Source organism: Panulirus ornatus, chromosome 34 (genome assembly GCF_036320965.1).
Source record: "Panulirus ornatus isolate Po-2019 chromosome 34, ASM3632096v1, whole genome shotgun sequence".
Taxonomy (NCBI): domain Eukaryota; kingdom Metazoa; phylum Arthropoda; class Malacostraca; order Decapoda; family Palinuridae; genus Panulirus; species Panulirus ornatus.
Genome location: NC_092257.1, coordinates 676,751 through 695,252, shown reverse-complemented (window position 1 = coordinate 695,252; position 18,502 = coordinate 676,751). Strand labels below are relative to the sequence as shown.

General features: G+C 40.4%; 1 protein-coding gene across 5 annotated transcripts in view; it reads right to left on the bottom strand.

Annotated features, from left to right (window-relative positions):
- Nucleotides 1-18,502, bottom strand: part of LOC139759733 (uncharacterized) — a 129,783-nt gene that overhangs the window by 82,532 nt on the left and 28,749 nt on the right. For 3 of the 5 annotated variants that reach the window (XM_071682130.1, XM_071682134.1, XM_071682133.1), the window contains one exon: nt 5,423-5,482. In XM_071682130.1, the coding sequence (XP_071538231.1) occupies nt 5,423-5,482 (60 nt within the window). The remainder of the gene's footprint in view (nt 1-5,422; nt 5,483-18,502) is intronic. The other 2 variants (XM_071682131.1, XM_071682135.1) reach the window with 1 other exon arrangement.

The window sequence follows — 18,502 nt, the reverse complement described above, 5'->3', positions numbered from 1 at the left end:
TTGGTCAATCTTTCCTCACTCATTCTCTCCATGTGCCCAAACCATTTCAAAACACCCTCTTCTGCTCTCTCAACCACGCTCTTTTTATTTCCACACATCTCTCTTACCCTTACGTTACTTACTCGATCAAACCACCTCACACCACACATTGTCCTCAAACATCTCATTTCCAGCACATCCATCCTCCTGCGCACAACTCTATCCATAGCCCACGCCTCGCAACCATACAACATTGTTGGAACCACTATTCCTTCAAACATACCCATTTTTGCTTTCCGAGATAATGTTCTCGACTTCCACACATTCTTCAAGGCTCCCAGAATTTTCGCCCCCTCCCCCACCCTATGATCCACTTCCGCTTCCATGGTTCCATCCGCTGCCAGATCCACTCCCAGATATCTAAAACACTTCACTTCCTCCAGTTTTTCTCCATTCAAACTCACCTCCCAATTGACTTGACCCTCAACACTATTGTACCTAATAACCTTGCTCTTATTCACATTTACTCTTAACTTTCTTCTTTCACACACTTTACCAAACTCAGTCACCAGCTTCTGCAGTTTCTCACATGAATCAGCCACCAGCGCTGTATCATCAGCGAACAACAACTGACTCACTTCCCAAGCTCTCTCATCCCCAACAGACTTCATACTTGCCCCTCTTTCCAAAACTCTTGCATTCACCTCCCTAACAACCCCATCCATAAACAAATTAAACAACCATGGAGACATCACACACCCCTGCCGCAAACCTACATTCACTGAGAACCAATCACTTTCCTCTCTTCCTACACGTACACATGCCTTACATCCTCGATAAAAACTTTTCACTGCTTCTAACAACTTGCCTCCCACACCATATATTCTTAATACCTTCCACAGAGCATCTCTATCAACTCTATCATATGCCTTCTCCAGATCCATAAATGCTACATACAAATCCATTTGCTTTTCTAAGTATTTCTCACATACATTCTTCAAAGCAAACACCTGATCCACACATCCTCTACCACTTCTGAAACCACACTGCTCTTCCCCAACCTGATGCTCTGTACATGCCTTCACCCTCTCAATCAATACCCTCCCATATAATTTACCAGGAATACTCAACAAACTTATACCTCTGTAATTTGAGCACTCACTCTTATCCCCTTTGCCTTTGTACAATGGCACTATGCACGCATTCCGCCAATCCTCAGGCACCTCACCGTGAGTCATACATACATTAAATAACCTTACCAACCAGTCAACAATACAGTCACCCCCTTTTTTAATAAATTCCACTGCAATACCATCCAGACCTGCTGCCTTGCCGGCTTTCATCTTCCGCAAACCTTTTACTACCTCTTCTCTGTTTACCAAATCATTTTCTCTAACCCTCTCACTTTGCACACCACCTCAACCAAAACACCCTATATCTGCCACTCTATCATCAAACACATTCAACAAACCTTCAAAATACTCACTCCATCTCCTTCTCACATCACCACTACTTGTTATCACCTCCCCATTTGCGCCCTTCACTGAAGTTCCCATTTGCTCCCTTGTCTTACGCACTTTATTTACCTCCTTCCAGAACATCTTTTTATTCTCCCTAAAACTTAATGATACTCTCTCACCCCAACTCTCATTTGCCCTTTTTTTCACCTCTTGCACCTTTCTCTTGACCTCCTGTCTCTTTCTTTTATACGTCTCCCACTCAACTGCATTTTTTCCCTGCAAAAATCGTCCAAATGCCTCTCTCTTCTCTTTTACTAATACTCTTACTTCTTCATCCCACCACTCACTACCCTTTCTAATCAACCCACCTCCCACTCTTCTCATGCCACAAGCATCTTTTGCGCAATCCATCACTGATTCCCTAAATACATCCCATTCCTCCCCCACTCCCCTTACTTCCATTGTTCTCACCTTTTTCCATTCTGTACTCAGTCTCTCCTGGTACTTCCTCACACAAGTCTCCTTCCCAAGCTCACTTACTCTCACCACCCTCTTCACCCCAACATTCACTCTTTTTTTCTGAAGACCCATACAAATCTTCACCTTAGCCTCCACAAGATAATGATCAGACATCCCTCCAGTTGCACCTCTCAGCACATTAACATCCAAAAGTCTCTCTTTCGCGCGCCTGTCAATTAACACGTAATCCAATAATGCTCTCTGGCCATCTCTCCTACTTACATAAGTATACTTATGTATATCTCGCTTTTTAAACCAGGTATTCCCAATCATCAGTCCTTTTTCAGCACATAAATCTACAAGCTCTTCATTTCCATTTACAACACTGAACACCCCATGTATACCAATTATTCCCTCAACTGCCACATTACTCACCTTTGCATTCAAATCACCCATCACTATAACCCGGTCTCGTGCATCAAAACCACTAACACACTCATTCTGCTGCTCCCAAAACACTTGCCTCTCATGATCTTTCTTCTCATGCCCAGGTGCATATGCACCAATAATCACCTGCATATATCCCTACTTAAACCAGGTATTACCAATCACCAGTCTTTTTTCAGCACACAACTCTGTAAGCTCTTCTCCATTTCCATTAATATTACTGAATACCCTATGCACCCCAATTATATCCTAAACTGCCACATTACTCACCTTGGCATGTAAACAACCATCACTAATACCCGATGCTCACTTTTCAGGCCATCTCATCCCCCCTAAAACACTGCATACTTGCCCCCCCCCCCCCAACCTCTCAAAGACTTTTGCATTAACCTTCTTCACCACCTCAGCTGCAGACCAACCTTCCCTTGGAACCATTCACTCTCCTCTCTTCCTACTCGTATGCTTGCCTTGCACCCTTGATAAAACCTCTAACAGCTTTCCTCTCACCATCTATTCTGGTCTTCTACAAGGCATCTCTATCAATCCTATCCTATGTATTCTACATATCCATAAATGCCACATACAATTCCTTCTGTTTATATATTTCTGACACATTCTTTAAAGCAAATACTTATCCATATATCTAATACCACTTCTGAAACCACACTGTTCCTCCAACGTCTGATGCTTTGTACATATCTTTACCCTATCAATCACTACTCTCCTGTACAACTTAACATGTACACTCAACAAACTGATGTTTGGGCTCTTATCTTTGTCCCCCACGCCTTTATACAATGGCACTATAGATGCATTCCAACAATACTCAGGCACCTCACTATCATCCATACATACACTGAATATACTAACTAACCAATCAACAACAATGTGTCGCCCTTTCTTCAGGAAATGAACTGCAATGCCATTCACTCAACTTCCTTGCCACATTTCATCCTACACAAGGCTTTCATCATCATCTCTCTTCACCAAGCCGCTCTCCATAACTCTCTCTTTGCATACTACACCAAACCAAACATACTACATCTATCACCATGTAATCACATACGTTGAACAGCCCTTCAAAATGCTCACTCCATCTTGTTCCAACTTCATCACTACCTGTTATCACTCACCCATTTGCCCATCACCAGTGTTCCTACTTGTTCTATTGATTTCCATACATTTTCAATCTTCCAAAACATCCTATTCTCCTTTAACTTTACCGATAATCACTCAACTTGCATTTGCCCTCTTTTTCAACTCCTGCACCTTCCTCTTATACATCTCACAATCATCTGCACTCCTTCCTTGTCAGTACCACCCTATACTTCTCTTTCCTCCTTCACTACCAACTCAACTTTATCATCCCACCACTCATTACCCTTTCTCACCAGCCCACCTTACACATGCACCTCTTACACAAGCCAGCACTGCTTCCCTAAATACCTCCCACTCCCTAAGTTTCGTTGACTCTCACCTTTGCCATTCAACATTCAATCTCTCCTGGTGTTTCTTCACTCAAATCTTTTTAAAACTCACTCTCAACCAATCTTGTAACTAGTAACATTTCTTCTCTTCTAAAAAGCTGTATAAATATTCACCTTCACCATGTAATGATCAGACATCCAACCAGCTGCCCCTCTCAGTACATACACTTCCAAGTCTCTTTTGAATGCATACTTCCAAGTCTCCTTTGAATGCGTATCAATTACTATGTAGTCAAATTATGCTGGCTGACACCTTCCCTATTCGCCTGTACATGACCAATCTTTTAAAACCACATATTCCAAATCATAATTCTATTTTCAATGCACACCTCCACAAGCTGTTCATCATTTCCATTAACATTACTAAATACCGTATCACGTCACAATTATATCTTCAACTACTACACTAATAACCTTTGCATTTAAAATTACCAACTTTCAGCAAGCCTGGCATAACTAGAAGCTATGCTATTCCCTCAATAATTTTCTCAAAGCATTTGCAATCTGCCTGCACTTCAAAATCCTTACTATTCACTGGATCCATCCCACTACCCTTATTGTATGCAAAATCCTAAAAACACACAAAATCCTGTCCCATATTCAAATGATTCATGTAATGTTTCCACTCCTTTACAAACATGCAATGATCTAAGTCTCAAACAGCAGTGCACAAAAAGAATATGAAATGTCAGGTTGGGCTCTCAGTGATGCACACTCAAGATGCTGATAATATAAATGCAAGGGACTGTTAAAAGTTTCATAAAATAAGCTAAGCATTAAAAGACCCATTACTAACAAGAATCCTAAAATACTAGAATAAATGCTACTCCATTAAGCATATCCATATCCTACAAAACTTGCTTGACCAAGCATAAAAATCAAGTCATACCGAAAAGTTAATTTATGCAATAATGTTTTCTTCATATTTACAGGAAAAAATGACAAAACCCAAGGGAGAAATATGCAGCTCACAGCCAAAAAGTTAAGATATGGCTGTTAGAAGTACCTCATCTAAACGAGAATCTTTTCTATTCACTTTTTCTAGCCTAAGCAAGCCAAACCCAAATATATACAGAAGAGCCTTCAATGAAAATCCGCATTTAAGTCCATTTGCTTCAACTAAAATAAGGTGATAATGGAATTGAGGATTTCCACCTCCCCCCACTCCCATGCGCCATCTGCTTGCTATGACACTAGAGAAACACATATAGTAATCTTTCTCCCATTTCCAGGGATAAACAAAAATCAGTAAAAATCAAACCATATCCTTTTCAATACAGACCCAATATAAACTATAATCAACTCAGTTTTTCATCCTGCTTTTTCCTACACAATTTCCAACATGCAATATTCTCTACTTACAACTGTCCCTATCAAGACAACATGCATTTCCCATTCTCAAAAATAAAGCTTATAAAAGTCAAAAGCCAACTTTTGCCAAATACAAACCTAGTTTCATATCAAATAAAATCCAGTTAACAAAGTTCCTCTTGGGACAAGAGGATAACAAATCACTAATGCCAATTATGTAAATGATGAGTTATTTCAGAGGATGAAGAGATTCATCCACTGATTTAACGATTAACTCACCATCTCGCTCACTCTCACCTCCCCAATCGTTAGAGTCTTTTGTGTCGTCCATTGAGTCTTCTGAAATTAAACAAAAATATTACTTGCTATCATTCAATATAGAATTAACTAAAAACAAAACTCCAATTCTGAATGTCAGAGTCAATATAGGACCCCCCCCCCTAAAAAAAAATGTCAATCTCTTAAGCAAAAGGAAAACCAAGAATGTCAAATAAATGCAACAGCAATATCCTTGTAACAAAAAAAACTCAAGGTGCATACAATAAAACCCCATTCCAACAGACTTAATGTATTGGAATTTGGCTTCCAATGGAATCTCCGGACTCCACCGAACCAAGTATGGGATCTAATGAAAATTCTGGTTCCAATATAAATTTAGCTTCTACAGTAAGAACACTGGACTGAGTTTAATATGGAATGGAACACTCCTATACTTCCTTAACTCTGACCATGATCATGAGCATCATATCAACTGACAGCCTGTTGTACCTCACCACAGCGCACTCTTTCTTCATTTCAGAAATGTATAATATTCTCTCTGCACACATTCACAGTTTCACACTGATCTATGACAGTTTAATGGCGCAATGCTTATTTTTGAACAATAAAACAAAAAGACTTTAGGTAGAAATTCATGAAGAAACAATTTCTAGTTTAGCCACTGCCCTTGTCAACATAAGCAAATGCAGCACGTGTTCTTAAGCTACTGCAGCGTATTCTATGGTAGAAAGGTCTGTCTTTCTGCATTAAATCATGTTGAGAAAAAAACTACAAAATCAGTGATCATCATGCATGCCCAATTTCTAATCAAGAAACTATTCAGGCAACTCTGGGCACATCCAATGAGGGAGGGGTGTGTGTGTGTGTGTGTGTGTGTGTGTGTGTGTGTGTGTGTGTGTGTGTGTGTGTGTGTGTGCAGGGGGTATATCGTACCTGGGCCTAGGGGGTCTAAAAGGGGGCCTGAGAATTTCCTGTAAATTTCAGTAAATGTTTGCATATACTGAAGACTCGCATTCCACCCCTCCCTTATCTTCCATACCCTTTTTGGCCATACAGCTCATGGCAAAAACCCTTGTGGATAAAAACAGGATGACTTAATGGAGAAGAGAATGGTCCCTAAAGAAACTTTGTACCCCTTGATGAAATTCCTCGCAGAGCCCTGACTTCAGATGACCCTCATTTTTTTTTTCATTTGATTCGGATCTATCTATGCTTTACCAGAACAACGCCAGCCTCAAAAGAATAACGTTTTTATTATGCTTTTTAAAATCATATTTATTATTTTTTCCTTAGGGAAAACTCTAGATGTAATGGAATTTTGAACCTAACAAACCAACTCCCTACTGTAATCAGCCTGCATGAACTAGGGTTCCCTGTATTAACCAACCAAAGTAAACCACAAACCAGAACAAATAAAACAGCAAAACCTACACAAACATATCCCGTATTTTCAAAATATCACACCATTGCCCTGAGAACCCCACATGGTTCAGTCCCAGATTCTTAAAGTGTCCTCAATGACCAAATATCCATTTATCAAATTGTGAAAAAAAAAATCCACATATTACCATAATCATAAAGTACACAATTTTTCATTGTAGTGATACATCACAAAAATATTGAGCAATGCAGCACCATGTGATACAAAATTTTTTTTAGAGGTAATTAAAATAAACAGTAAGATATATAAAAACTGGTGAAACTAATGGTGTACAAATGACCAAATGGAATTAAGATATAAATGAAAATACCCAACTCCCACAAATCCAAACTTACACATACATAAGATTCAGATTAAATATTGTAGGTAAACATCAATCTTACCTGTCGTTCACAAAACTGGTGTGTCTATCTATATCTATTATACACAGATACCTATTTTCGTTAATGACAAATAGGCCAATTTCTAACCTCTCACACTAATTACAAAAATATAATCATTAGTACCAATCAATCTATAAAAGCAAAGGAAGAATGCTGTACATATGATTTTTTGTTGAAAAACAATGGTTTGCTACAAGATTATCAATCTGAATGGTAAAGAATGGAATACAGTGGAGGAGTGTATTTAGAATATTTAAAATGGTATGCAGCAAGAAAGCTAAGGTCAAGAGTACCGAGTCTTAAGAGAAAGATAAACCCTTTAGCGAGCCACTAATGCATTAATTCTAACCCTCAAAATTACATTTTTCAAGAAGTTAAAAAAAATATTCAACCTTGATATTTCATTTTTTTTTTTTTTGTCGGTCTCCCGCGTTTGCGAGGTAGCACAAGGAAACAGACGAAAGAAATGGCCCAACCCACCCCCATACACATGTATATACATACGTCCACACACGCAAATATACATACCTACACAGCTTTCCATGGTTTACCCCAGACGCTTCACATGCCCTGATTCAATCCACTGACAGCACATCAACCCCGGTATACCACATCGATCCAATTCACTCTATTCCTTGCCCTCCTTTCACCCTCCTGCATGTTCAGGCCCTGATCACACAAAATCTTTTTCACTCCATCTTTCCACCTCCAATTTGGTCTCCCACTTCTCCTCGTTCCCTCCACCTCCGACACATATATCCTCTTAGTAAATCTTTCCTCACTCATTCTCTCCATGTGCCCAAACCATTTCAAAACACCCTCTTCTGCTCTCTCAACCACACTCTTTTTATTTCCACACATCTCTCTTACCCTTACGTTACTTACTCGATCAAAACACCTCACACCACACATTGTCCTCAAACATCTCATTTCCAGCACATCCACCCTCCTGCGCACAACTCTATCCATAGCCCACGCCTCGCAACCATACAACATTGTTGGGACCACTATTCCTTCAAACATACCCATTTTTGCTTTCCGAGATAATGTTCTCGACTTCCACACATTCTTCAAGGCTCCCAGGATTTTCGCCCCCTCCCCCACCCTATGATCCACTTCCGCTTCCATGGTTCCATCCGCTAACAGATCCACTCCCAGATATCTAAAACACTTTACTTCCTCCAGTTTTTCTCCATTCAAACTTACCTCCCAATTGACTTGACCCTCAACCCCACTGTACCTAATAACCTTGCTCTTATTCACATTTACTCTTAACTTTCATATATTTCATATATCAATATAAATTAATATCAATATAAAAGCAAAAAAAAATCTCTCCATAAGTATTCTTCATCCATACTTTCGCTGTAATAATGGGTAAATTTCTGTAGACATTTCAGAACAATGCACTAAAAAGTGCATCAGAAAAGCCTAATGGCCAAATGAGTCACAACTGCGCAAGTTTAAAGTTTAGCTTACGTACACTGAAATATTGATTTCTAATTATGTTTTACAATTAGGTGGTAAAACACAGGCAGCCAAAATACCATGGAGGTACATTACTAGTTCTGTCACTCTGGGTATTGAGAGGGTTGGTGACAGCAGCATAGTGAGCCAACAGTTCAGTGGTTATCAAGCTGCACTTCTTAGACCCAGATAGCTACCTTTTCTTTCTGCCTCACCCACATGAGGACTGCAAGCATTCTGTCCACAAACACACAATCTGACAACACTAACTCCCACAACATTCATTGTAACTCTAGCTCTTCCTGCAAAGAGTGCTCTGCCTTTTGGCATAATGGTAGGAGTAATAAGACAATAATAGCAGGTAGGAGCATTAAGTAGGAACATTCACTGGGAGTAAGTAGCAGGAGTAAGTACACATGTTAGGTAGCAGCAGTTGGAAGGAACTGAAGAGCCTCTAAAAACACTGCATCAGCATTACCCTTTGCAAGTAGCCTCTTCTGGGTGAGCTCCTAAAGGTTAAAAAGTAGCACTGGAGTTCACTAACTATCAAGACTTTTGCAGTGGTCACCCTGCTGAGGGAGTTCACAAACATTATAGGCATCAGAAACACAGACTGATAAATAAATAGATCATGCTATATCTTTCATAATCTTTTCCTGCTTTCCTCAGTGTCATTCATTGATGAATTTTTCACGACAGAAAAACTATAAACATTTGTAAAAGTACCAGCTGCGACAGTCGAACAATGTTGTCAAGATCATGTAGGCATTGACAACACTGCTCCTGCTGTTGCTAAAAAAGCTTCACACCCATTCTCTAGCTGTCAAGTGTAATGCACTGAAACCACAGAACCCAGTCCACAACCAGGCCCCACAGACATTTCTATGACTTACCCCTAATGGTTCATATGCCCTAATTCAGTGCACCCCAGTAAGTTTACCTCTGTAAATCTCACCATTACATTCACTCTAACCCAGCACACCTTTCAACCTCCTACATGTTCAAGCCTAATCACTCAAAATATTCTTCTTTTCATCCTTCCATCTTATTCTAGTTGTTCCCTCCACTTCTGGTGTGTGTGTATGTATATATATATGTGGATATATATATATATGCTGGTGGCTGATTCATGTGAGAAACTGCAGAAGCTGGTGACTGAGTTTGGTAGTAAAGTGTGTGAAAGAAGAAAGTTAAGAGTAAATGTGAATAAGAGCAAGGTTATTAGGTACAGTAGGGTTGAGGGTCAAGTCAACTGGAAGGTAAGTTTGAATGGAGAAAAACTGGAGGAAGTGAAGTGTTTTAGATATCTGGGAGTGGATCTGGCAGTGGATGGAACCATGGAAGCAGAAGTGGATCATAGGGTGGGGGAGGGGGCGAAAATCCTGGGAGCCTTGAAGAATGTGTGGAAGTCGAGAACATTATCTCGGAAAGCAAAAATGGGTATGGTTGAAGGAATAGTGGTTCCAACAATGTTGTACGGTTGCGAGGCGTGGGCTATGGATAGAGTTGTGCGCAGGAGGATGGATGTGCTGGAAATGAAATGTTTGAGGACAATGTGTGGTGTGAGGTGGTTTGATCGAGTAAGTAATGTAAGGGTAAGAGAGATGTGTGGAAATAAAAAGAGCGTGGTTGAGAGAGCAGAAGAGGGTGTTTTGAAATGGTTTGGGCACATGGAGAGAATGAGTGAGGAAAGATTGACCAAGAGGATATATGTGTCGGAGGTGGAGGGAACGATGGAGTGAAAAAGATTTTGTTTGATCGGGGCCTGAACATGCAGGAGGGTGAAAGGAGGGCAAGGAATAGAGTGAATTGGATCGATGTGGTATACCGGGGTTGACGTGCTGTCAGTGGGATGAATCAGGGCATGTGAAGCGTCTGGGGTAAACCATGGAAAGCTGTGTAGGTATGTATATCTGCGTGTGTGGACGTTTGTATATACATGTGTATGGGGGTGGGTTGGGCCATTTCTTTTGTCTGTTTCCTTGCACTACCTCGCAAACGCGGGAGACAGCGGAAAAAAAAATATATATATATATACATATATATATATATATATATATTTTATTTTGCTTTGTCGCTGTCTCCCGCGTTTGCGAGGTAGCGCAAGGAAACATACAAAAGAATGGCCCAACCCACCCACATACATATGTATATACATACACGTCCACACACGCAAATATACATACCTATACATCTCAACGTATACATATATATAAACACAGACATATACATATATACACATGTACATAATTCATACTGTCTGCATTTATTTATTCCCACGCCACCTCGCCAGACATGGAATAACATCCCCCTCCCCCCACATGTGTGTGAGGTAGCGCTAGGAAAAGACAACAAAGGCCACATTCGTTCACACTCAGTCTCTAGCTGCCATGTAATAATGCACTGAAACTACAGCTCCCTTTCCACATCCAGGCCCCACAAAACTTTCCATGGTTTACCCCGGACACTTCACATGCCCTGGTTCAATCCATCGACAGCACATCGACCCCAGTATACCACATCGTTCCAATTCACACTATTCCTTCCACTCCTTTCACCCTCCTGCATGTTCAGGCCCTGATCACTCAAAATCTTTTTCACTCCATCTTTCCACCTCCAATTTGGTCTCCCACTTCTCCTCGTTACCTCCACCTCCGACACATATATCCTCTTGGTCAATCTTTCCTCACACATTTTCTCCATGTGACCAAACCATTTCAAAACACCCTCTTCTGCTCTCTCTTTACCCCAGACGCTTCACATGCCCTGGTTCAATCCATTGACAGCACATCGACCCCATATATATATATATATATATATATATATATATATATATATATATATATGTATATATATATATATATATATATATATATATATATATATATATATATATATATATATATATATATATATATATATATATATATATATATATATATATATATATATATATATATATATATATATATATATATATATATATATATATATATGTGTGTGTATGGGGGGGGGGGTTGGGCCATTTCTTTCGTCTGTTTCCTTGCGCTACCTCGCAAACGCGGGAGACAGCGACAAAGTATAATAAAAAAAATAATATATATATATATATATATATATATATATATATATATATATATATATATATATTTTATTTATATTTTTATTTTATTTTGCTTTGTCGCTGTCTCTCGCATTTGCGAGGTAGCGCAAGGAAACATACACATGTATAAACATACACGTCCACACACACAAATATACATACATATACATCTCAATGTACACATATATATACACACAAAGACACATACATATATACCCATGCACACAATTCACACTGTCTGCCTTTATTCATTCCCATCGCCACCTCGCCACACATGGAATACCATCCTCCTCCCCCCTCATGTGTGCGAGGTAGCACTAGGAAAAGACAACAAAGGCCCCATTCGTTCACACTCAGTCTCTAGCTGTCATGCAATAATGCCCGAAACCACAGCTCCCTTTCCACATCCAGGCCCCACACAACTTTCCATGGTTTACCCCAGACGCTTCACATGCCCTGATTCAATCCATTGACAGCACGTCAACCCTGGTAAACCACATCGATCCAATTCACTCTATTCCTTGCCCTCCTTTCACCCTCCTGCATGTTCAGGCCCCGATCACTCAAAATCTTTTTCACTCCATCTTTCCACCTCCAATTTGGTCTCCCACTTCTCTTCGTTCCCTCCACCTCCGACACATATATCCTCTTGGTCAATCTTTCCTCACTCATTCTCACCATGTGCCCAAACCATTTCAAAACACCCTCTTCTGCTCTCTCAACCACGCTCTTTTTATTTCCATACATCTCTCTTACCCTTACATTACTTACTCGATCAAACCACCTCACAACACACATTGTCCTCAAACATCTCATTTCCAGCACATCCATCCTCCTGCGCACAACTCTATCCATAGCCCACGCCTCGCAACCATACAACATTGTTGGAACCACTATTCCTTCAAACATACCCATTTTTGCTTTCCGAGATAATGTTCTCGACTTCCACACATTTTTCAAGGCTCCCAGGATTTTCGCCCCCTCCCCCACCCTATGATCCACTTCCGCTTCCACGGTTCCATCCGCTGACAGATCCACTCCCAGATATCTAAAACACTTTACTTCCTCCAGTTTTTCTCCATTCAAACTTACCTCCCAATTGACTTGACCCTCAACCCTACTGTACCTAATTACCTTGCTCTTATTCACATTTACTCTTAACTTTCTTCTTGAAAAGGATCACAATTTTGCGCGTGATCAAGATATTCCTGAGTCCACGGGGAAAATGAAACACGAAAAGTTCCCAAGTGCACTTTCGTGTAATAATCGCATCATCAAGGGAGACACAAGAGAGAAATTATATGTCAGTTGATATACATCAAAGAGACAAAGCTAGGACGCCATTTGGTAAACATGTGATTGTCCAAAACATACAACGAGCATTCATAAACTTATTTTACAAATTTTATCAACAATAAAGTTATCTAATTTGTATAGACCATCACTAATATTAAGATTATAATTCTTTAAGTATTTAATAATATTTCAATGATATTTCTCTTGGTAATAGAGAGTTAATAACTGAGATGGCATTACTCCAGTCAATACAATTATCATAGTTTTTAATGTGATTAAACAAGGCATTTGATTCTTGTCCCGTTCTTATACTATATTTATGTTGCTTAAGTCTAACAGAAAGATCCTTACCAGTCTGACCATCATAAAATTTATCAGTTTCCACAAGGCACTTTATAGATGCATCCAAGAGAATTTTCTGGTGAATTCCTGATTAAGATATTCTTTATAGTATTATTGTTGCTAAAGGCAACATTTACATTAAAGCATTTAAGCAACATGGGAAGCAAAGTGAAATTATTATCAAAAGGGAGAACTAAAAGATTCTTGGTGTCAATGGGAGGTTTGGGCTCAACACTAGAAAATGATTTCTTTGCTAACTTAAGGGATTTATCAATGAAAGATCTAGGGTACTTTAACTTAGATCCAATAGATGTGTACATGTAGGAAGAGAAGAAAGTGATTGGTTCCCAGTGAATGTAGGTTTGCAGCAGGGGAGTGTGATGTCTCCATGGTTGTTTAATTTGTTTATGGATGGGGTTGTTAGGGAGGTGAATGCAAGAGTTTTGGAAAGAGGGGCAAGTATGCAGTCTGTTGTGGATGAGAGAGCTTGGGAAGTTAATCAGTAGTTGTTCTCTGATGATACAGCGCTGGTGGCCGATTCATGTGAGAAACTGCAGAAGCTGGTGACTGAGTTTGGTAAAGTGTGTGAAAGAAGAAAGTTGAGAGTAAATGTGAATAAGAGCAAGGTTATTAGGTACAGTAGGGTTGAGGGTCAAGTCAACTGGGAGGTAAGTTTGAATGGAGAAAAACTGGAGGAAGTTAAGAGTTTTAGATACCTGGGAGTGGATTTGGCAGCAGATGGAACCATGGAAGTGGAAGTGAATCATAGGGTGGTAGCGAGGTAGCGCAAGGAAACAAGACGAAAGAATGGCCCCACCCACCCACATATACATGTATATACATACATATCCACACACACAAATATACATACCTATACATCCCAACATATACATATATATACACACAGACATATCCATATATACACAAATACATACTTCATACTGTCTGCCTTTATTCATTCCCATCGCCACCTCGCCACACACGAAGTAAAACCCCCTCCCCCCTCATATGTGTGAGGTAGCACTATGAAAAGACAACAAAGGCCACATTTGATCACACTCAAGTCTCTAGCCGTCATGTAATAATGCACCAAAACCACAGCTCCCTTTCCACATCCAGGCACCACACAACTTTTCATAGTTTACCCCAGACGCTTCACATGCCCTGGTTCAATCCATTGACAGCACATCGACCTCAGTATACCACATCCTTCCACTTCACTCTATTCCTTGCACACCTTTCACCCTCCTGCATGTTCAGGCCCCGTTCACTCAAAATCTTTTTCACTCCATCTTTCCATCTAAAATTTGGTCTCCCACTTCTCCTCGTTCCCTCCACCTCAGACACATATATCCTCTTGGTCAATCTTTCCTCACACGGTCTCTCCATGAGATCAAACCATTTCAAAACACCCTCTTCTGCTCTCTCAACCACACTCTTTTTATTACCACACATCTCTCTTACCCTTTCATTATTTACTTGATCAAACCACCTCACACCACATATTGTCCTCAAAAATCTCATTTCCACCACAGCCACCCTCCTCTGCACAACTCTATCTATAGCCCATGCCTCACAACCATATAACATTGTTGGAACCATTATTCCTTCAAACATACCCATTTTTGCTTTACAAGATAACGTTCTTGACTTCCACACATTTTTCGACACTCCAAGAACTTTCGCCCCCTCCTCCACCCTATGATTCACTTCTGCTTCCATGGTTCCATCCGCTGCCAAGTCCACTCCCAGATATCTGAAACACTTCACTTCCTCCAGTATTTCTCCATTCAAACTTACCTCCCAATTAAGTTGTCCCTCAACCCTACTGTACCTAATAACCTTGCACTTATTCACATCTACTCTCAGCTTTCTTCTTTCACACACTACCAAATTCAGTCATCAGCTTCAGCAGTTTCTCACACAAATCGGCCACCAGCACTGTATCATCAGCGAACAACAAATGGCTCACTTCCCAAGCTCCCTCATCCACAACAGAGTGCATATTTGCCCCTCTCTCCAAAACTCTTGCATTCACCTCCCTAACAATCCCATTCATAAACAAATTAAACAACCATGGAGACATCATGCACCCCTGCCGCAATCCAATGTTCATTGAGAACCAATCACTTTCCTCTCTTCCTACTCATACACATGCCTTACATCCTAAATAAAAACTTTTCACTGCTTCTAATAACTTGCCTCCCACACCATATATTCTTAATACCTTCCACAGAAAATCTCTATCAACTCTTACCATACATGCTACATACAAATCCATATGCTTTTCTAGTGTTTCTCACGTACATTCTTCAAAGCAAACACCTGATCCACACATCCTCTACACCACTTCTGAAATCATAATGCTCTTCCCCAATCTGATGCTCTGTACATGCCTTCACCCTCTCAATCAATACCTTCCCATATAATTTCCCAGAAATACTCAACAAACTTATACCTCAGTAATTTGAGCACTCACTTTTATCCCCTTTCCCTTTGTACAATGGCACTATGCAAGCATTCCGCCAAACCTCAGGTACCTCACCATGAGTCATACATACATTAAATAATCTTACCAACTAGTCAACAATACAGTCACCCCCTTTTTTAATAAATTCCACTGCAATACCATCCAAACCCGCTGCCTTGCTGGCTTTCAATCTCAGCAAAGCTTTTACTACCTCTTCTCTGTTTACCAAATCATTCTCCCTAACCCTCTCACTTTGCACACCACCTTGTTCAAAATGCCCTATATCTGCCACTCTATCAAACACATTCAACAAACCTTCAAAATACTCATTCCATCTCCTTCTCACAACACAACTAATTGTTATAACCTCCCCATTAGCCCCCTTCACTGATGTTCCCATTTGTTCCCTGGTCTTACACACTTTATTTACCTCCTTCCATCTCTTCATTCTCTCTAAAATCTAATGATACTCTCTCAACCCAACTCTCATTTGCCCTCTTTTTCACCTCTCTCTCAACTTCCTGCCTCTTTTATACATCTCCCAATCATTTGCAATATTTCCCTGCAAAAATCGTCCAAATGCCTCTCTCTTCTCTTTCACTAATAATCTCACATCTTCATCCCACCACTCACTACCCTTTCTAATCTGCCTTTTGTCAACTTTCCTCACTCATTCTCTTCATATATGCAAACCATTTCAGTTCACCCTCTTCTAAACTCTCAAACACACTTTTTAATACCACACGTGTAGGAAGAGAGGAAAGTGATTGGTTCTCAGTGAATGTAGGTTTGCGGCAGGGGTGTGTGATGTCTCCATGGTTGTTTAATTTGTTTATGGATGGGGTTGTTAGGGAGGTAAATGCAAGAGTTTTGGAAAGAGGGGCAAGTATGAAGTCTGTTGGGGATGAGAGAGCTTGGGAAGTGAGTCAGTTGTTGTTCGCTGATGATACAGCGCTGGTGGCTGATTCATGTGAGAAACTGCAGAAGCTGGTGACTGAGTTTGGAAAAGTGTGTGGAAGAAGAAAGTTAAGAGTAAATGTGAATAAGAGCAAGGTTATTAGGTACAGTAGGGTTGAGGGTCAAGTCAATTGGGAGGTGAGTTTGAATGGAGAAAAACTGGAGGAAGTGAAGTGTTTTAGATATCTGGGAGTGGATCTGGCAGCGGATGGAACCATGGAAGCGGAAGTGGATCATAGGGTGGGGGAGGGGGCGAAAATCCTGGGGGCCTTGAAGAATGTGTGGAAGTCGAGGACATTATCTCGGAAAGCAAAAATGGGTATGTTTGAAGCAATAGTGGTTCCAACAATGTTGTATGGTTGTGAGGTGTGGGCTATGGATAGAGTTGTGCGCAGTAGGATGGATGTGCTGGAAATGAGATGTTTGAGGACAATGTGTGGTGTGAGGTGGTTTGATCGAGTGAGTAACGTAAGGGTAAGAGAGATGTGTGGAAATAAAAAGAGCGTGGTTGAGAGAGCAGAAGAGGGTGTTTTGAAGTGGTTTGGGCACATGGAGAGGATGAGTGAGGAAAGATTGACCAAGAGGATATATGTGTCGGAGGTGGAGGGAACAAGGAGAAGAGGGAGACCAAATTGGAGGTGGAAAGATGGAGTGAAAAAGATTTTGTGTGATCGGGGCCTGAACATGCAGGAGGGTGAAAGGAGGGCAAGGAATAGAGTGAATTGGAGCGATGTGGTATACCGGGGTTGACGTGCTGTCAGTGGATTGAAGCAGGGCATGTGAAGCGTCTGGGGTAAGCCATGGAAAGCTGTGTATGTATATTTGCGTGTGTGGACGTATGTATATACATGTGTATGGGGGGGGTTGGGCCATTTCTTTCGTCTGTTTCCTTGCGCTACCTCGCAAACGCGGGAGACAGCGACAAAGTATAATAATAATAATATATAAAAAAACCTCTCTCTCAACCTTGCATTACCTCATGCCACATACTGCCCTCTTAAATTTGAGTTTCAACACCCACTCATGTACACACAATCTTATCTATCTATTGCCTAAGCCTTGCATCCACATAAAGATGCTGGAACTACTATACCTTCAAATATACCCAATTTGCCCAGCTAGATAACTCTCCTTCCAACACTCTGTGCTCCTAGAACCTTCGACCCCTCACTCACCCTAACTTACTTCCACTTCCAGTCGCTGCCATATCCATTCCCAGTTATCTAAAACACTTCAATTCCTCCAAGTTTTCTCCATTCAAACTCACACTCCAACTAACCTGTCCCTCAATTCTGCTAAATCTATTAACCTTGCTTTTATTAACATTTGGTCTTCATACACATGCTTTACACCCTTAATAGGAACTTCATTGCTTCTTGCAGCTTATTCCCCACACCATATATTCTTATGACCTTCCAAAAGACATCTATCAACTCATTTGTATGCTTTCTCCATATCCATAAACACCACATACAAATCCATCCATTTCTCTAACACATTCTTCAATGCAATAACTTGATCCATGCATCCTCTACACTTCTGAAAACATATTGTTCCACCCTAATCTAATGCTCTGTAAATGTCTTTACTCTCTCAATAATTACCTTCCCATACAATCAAC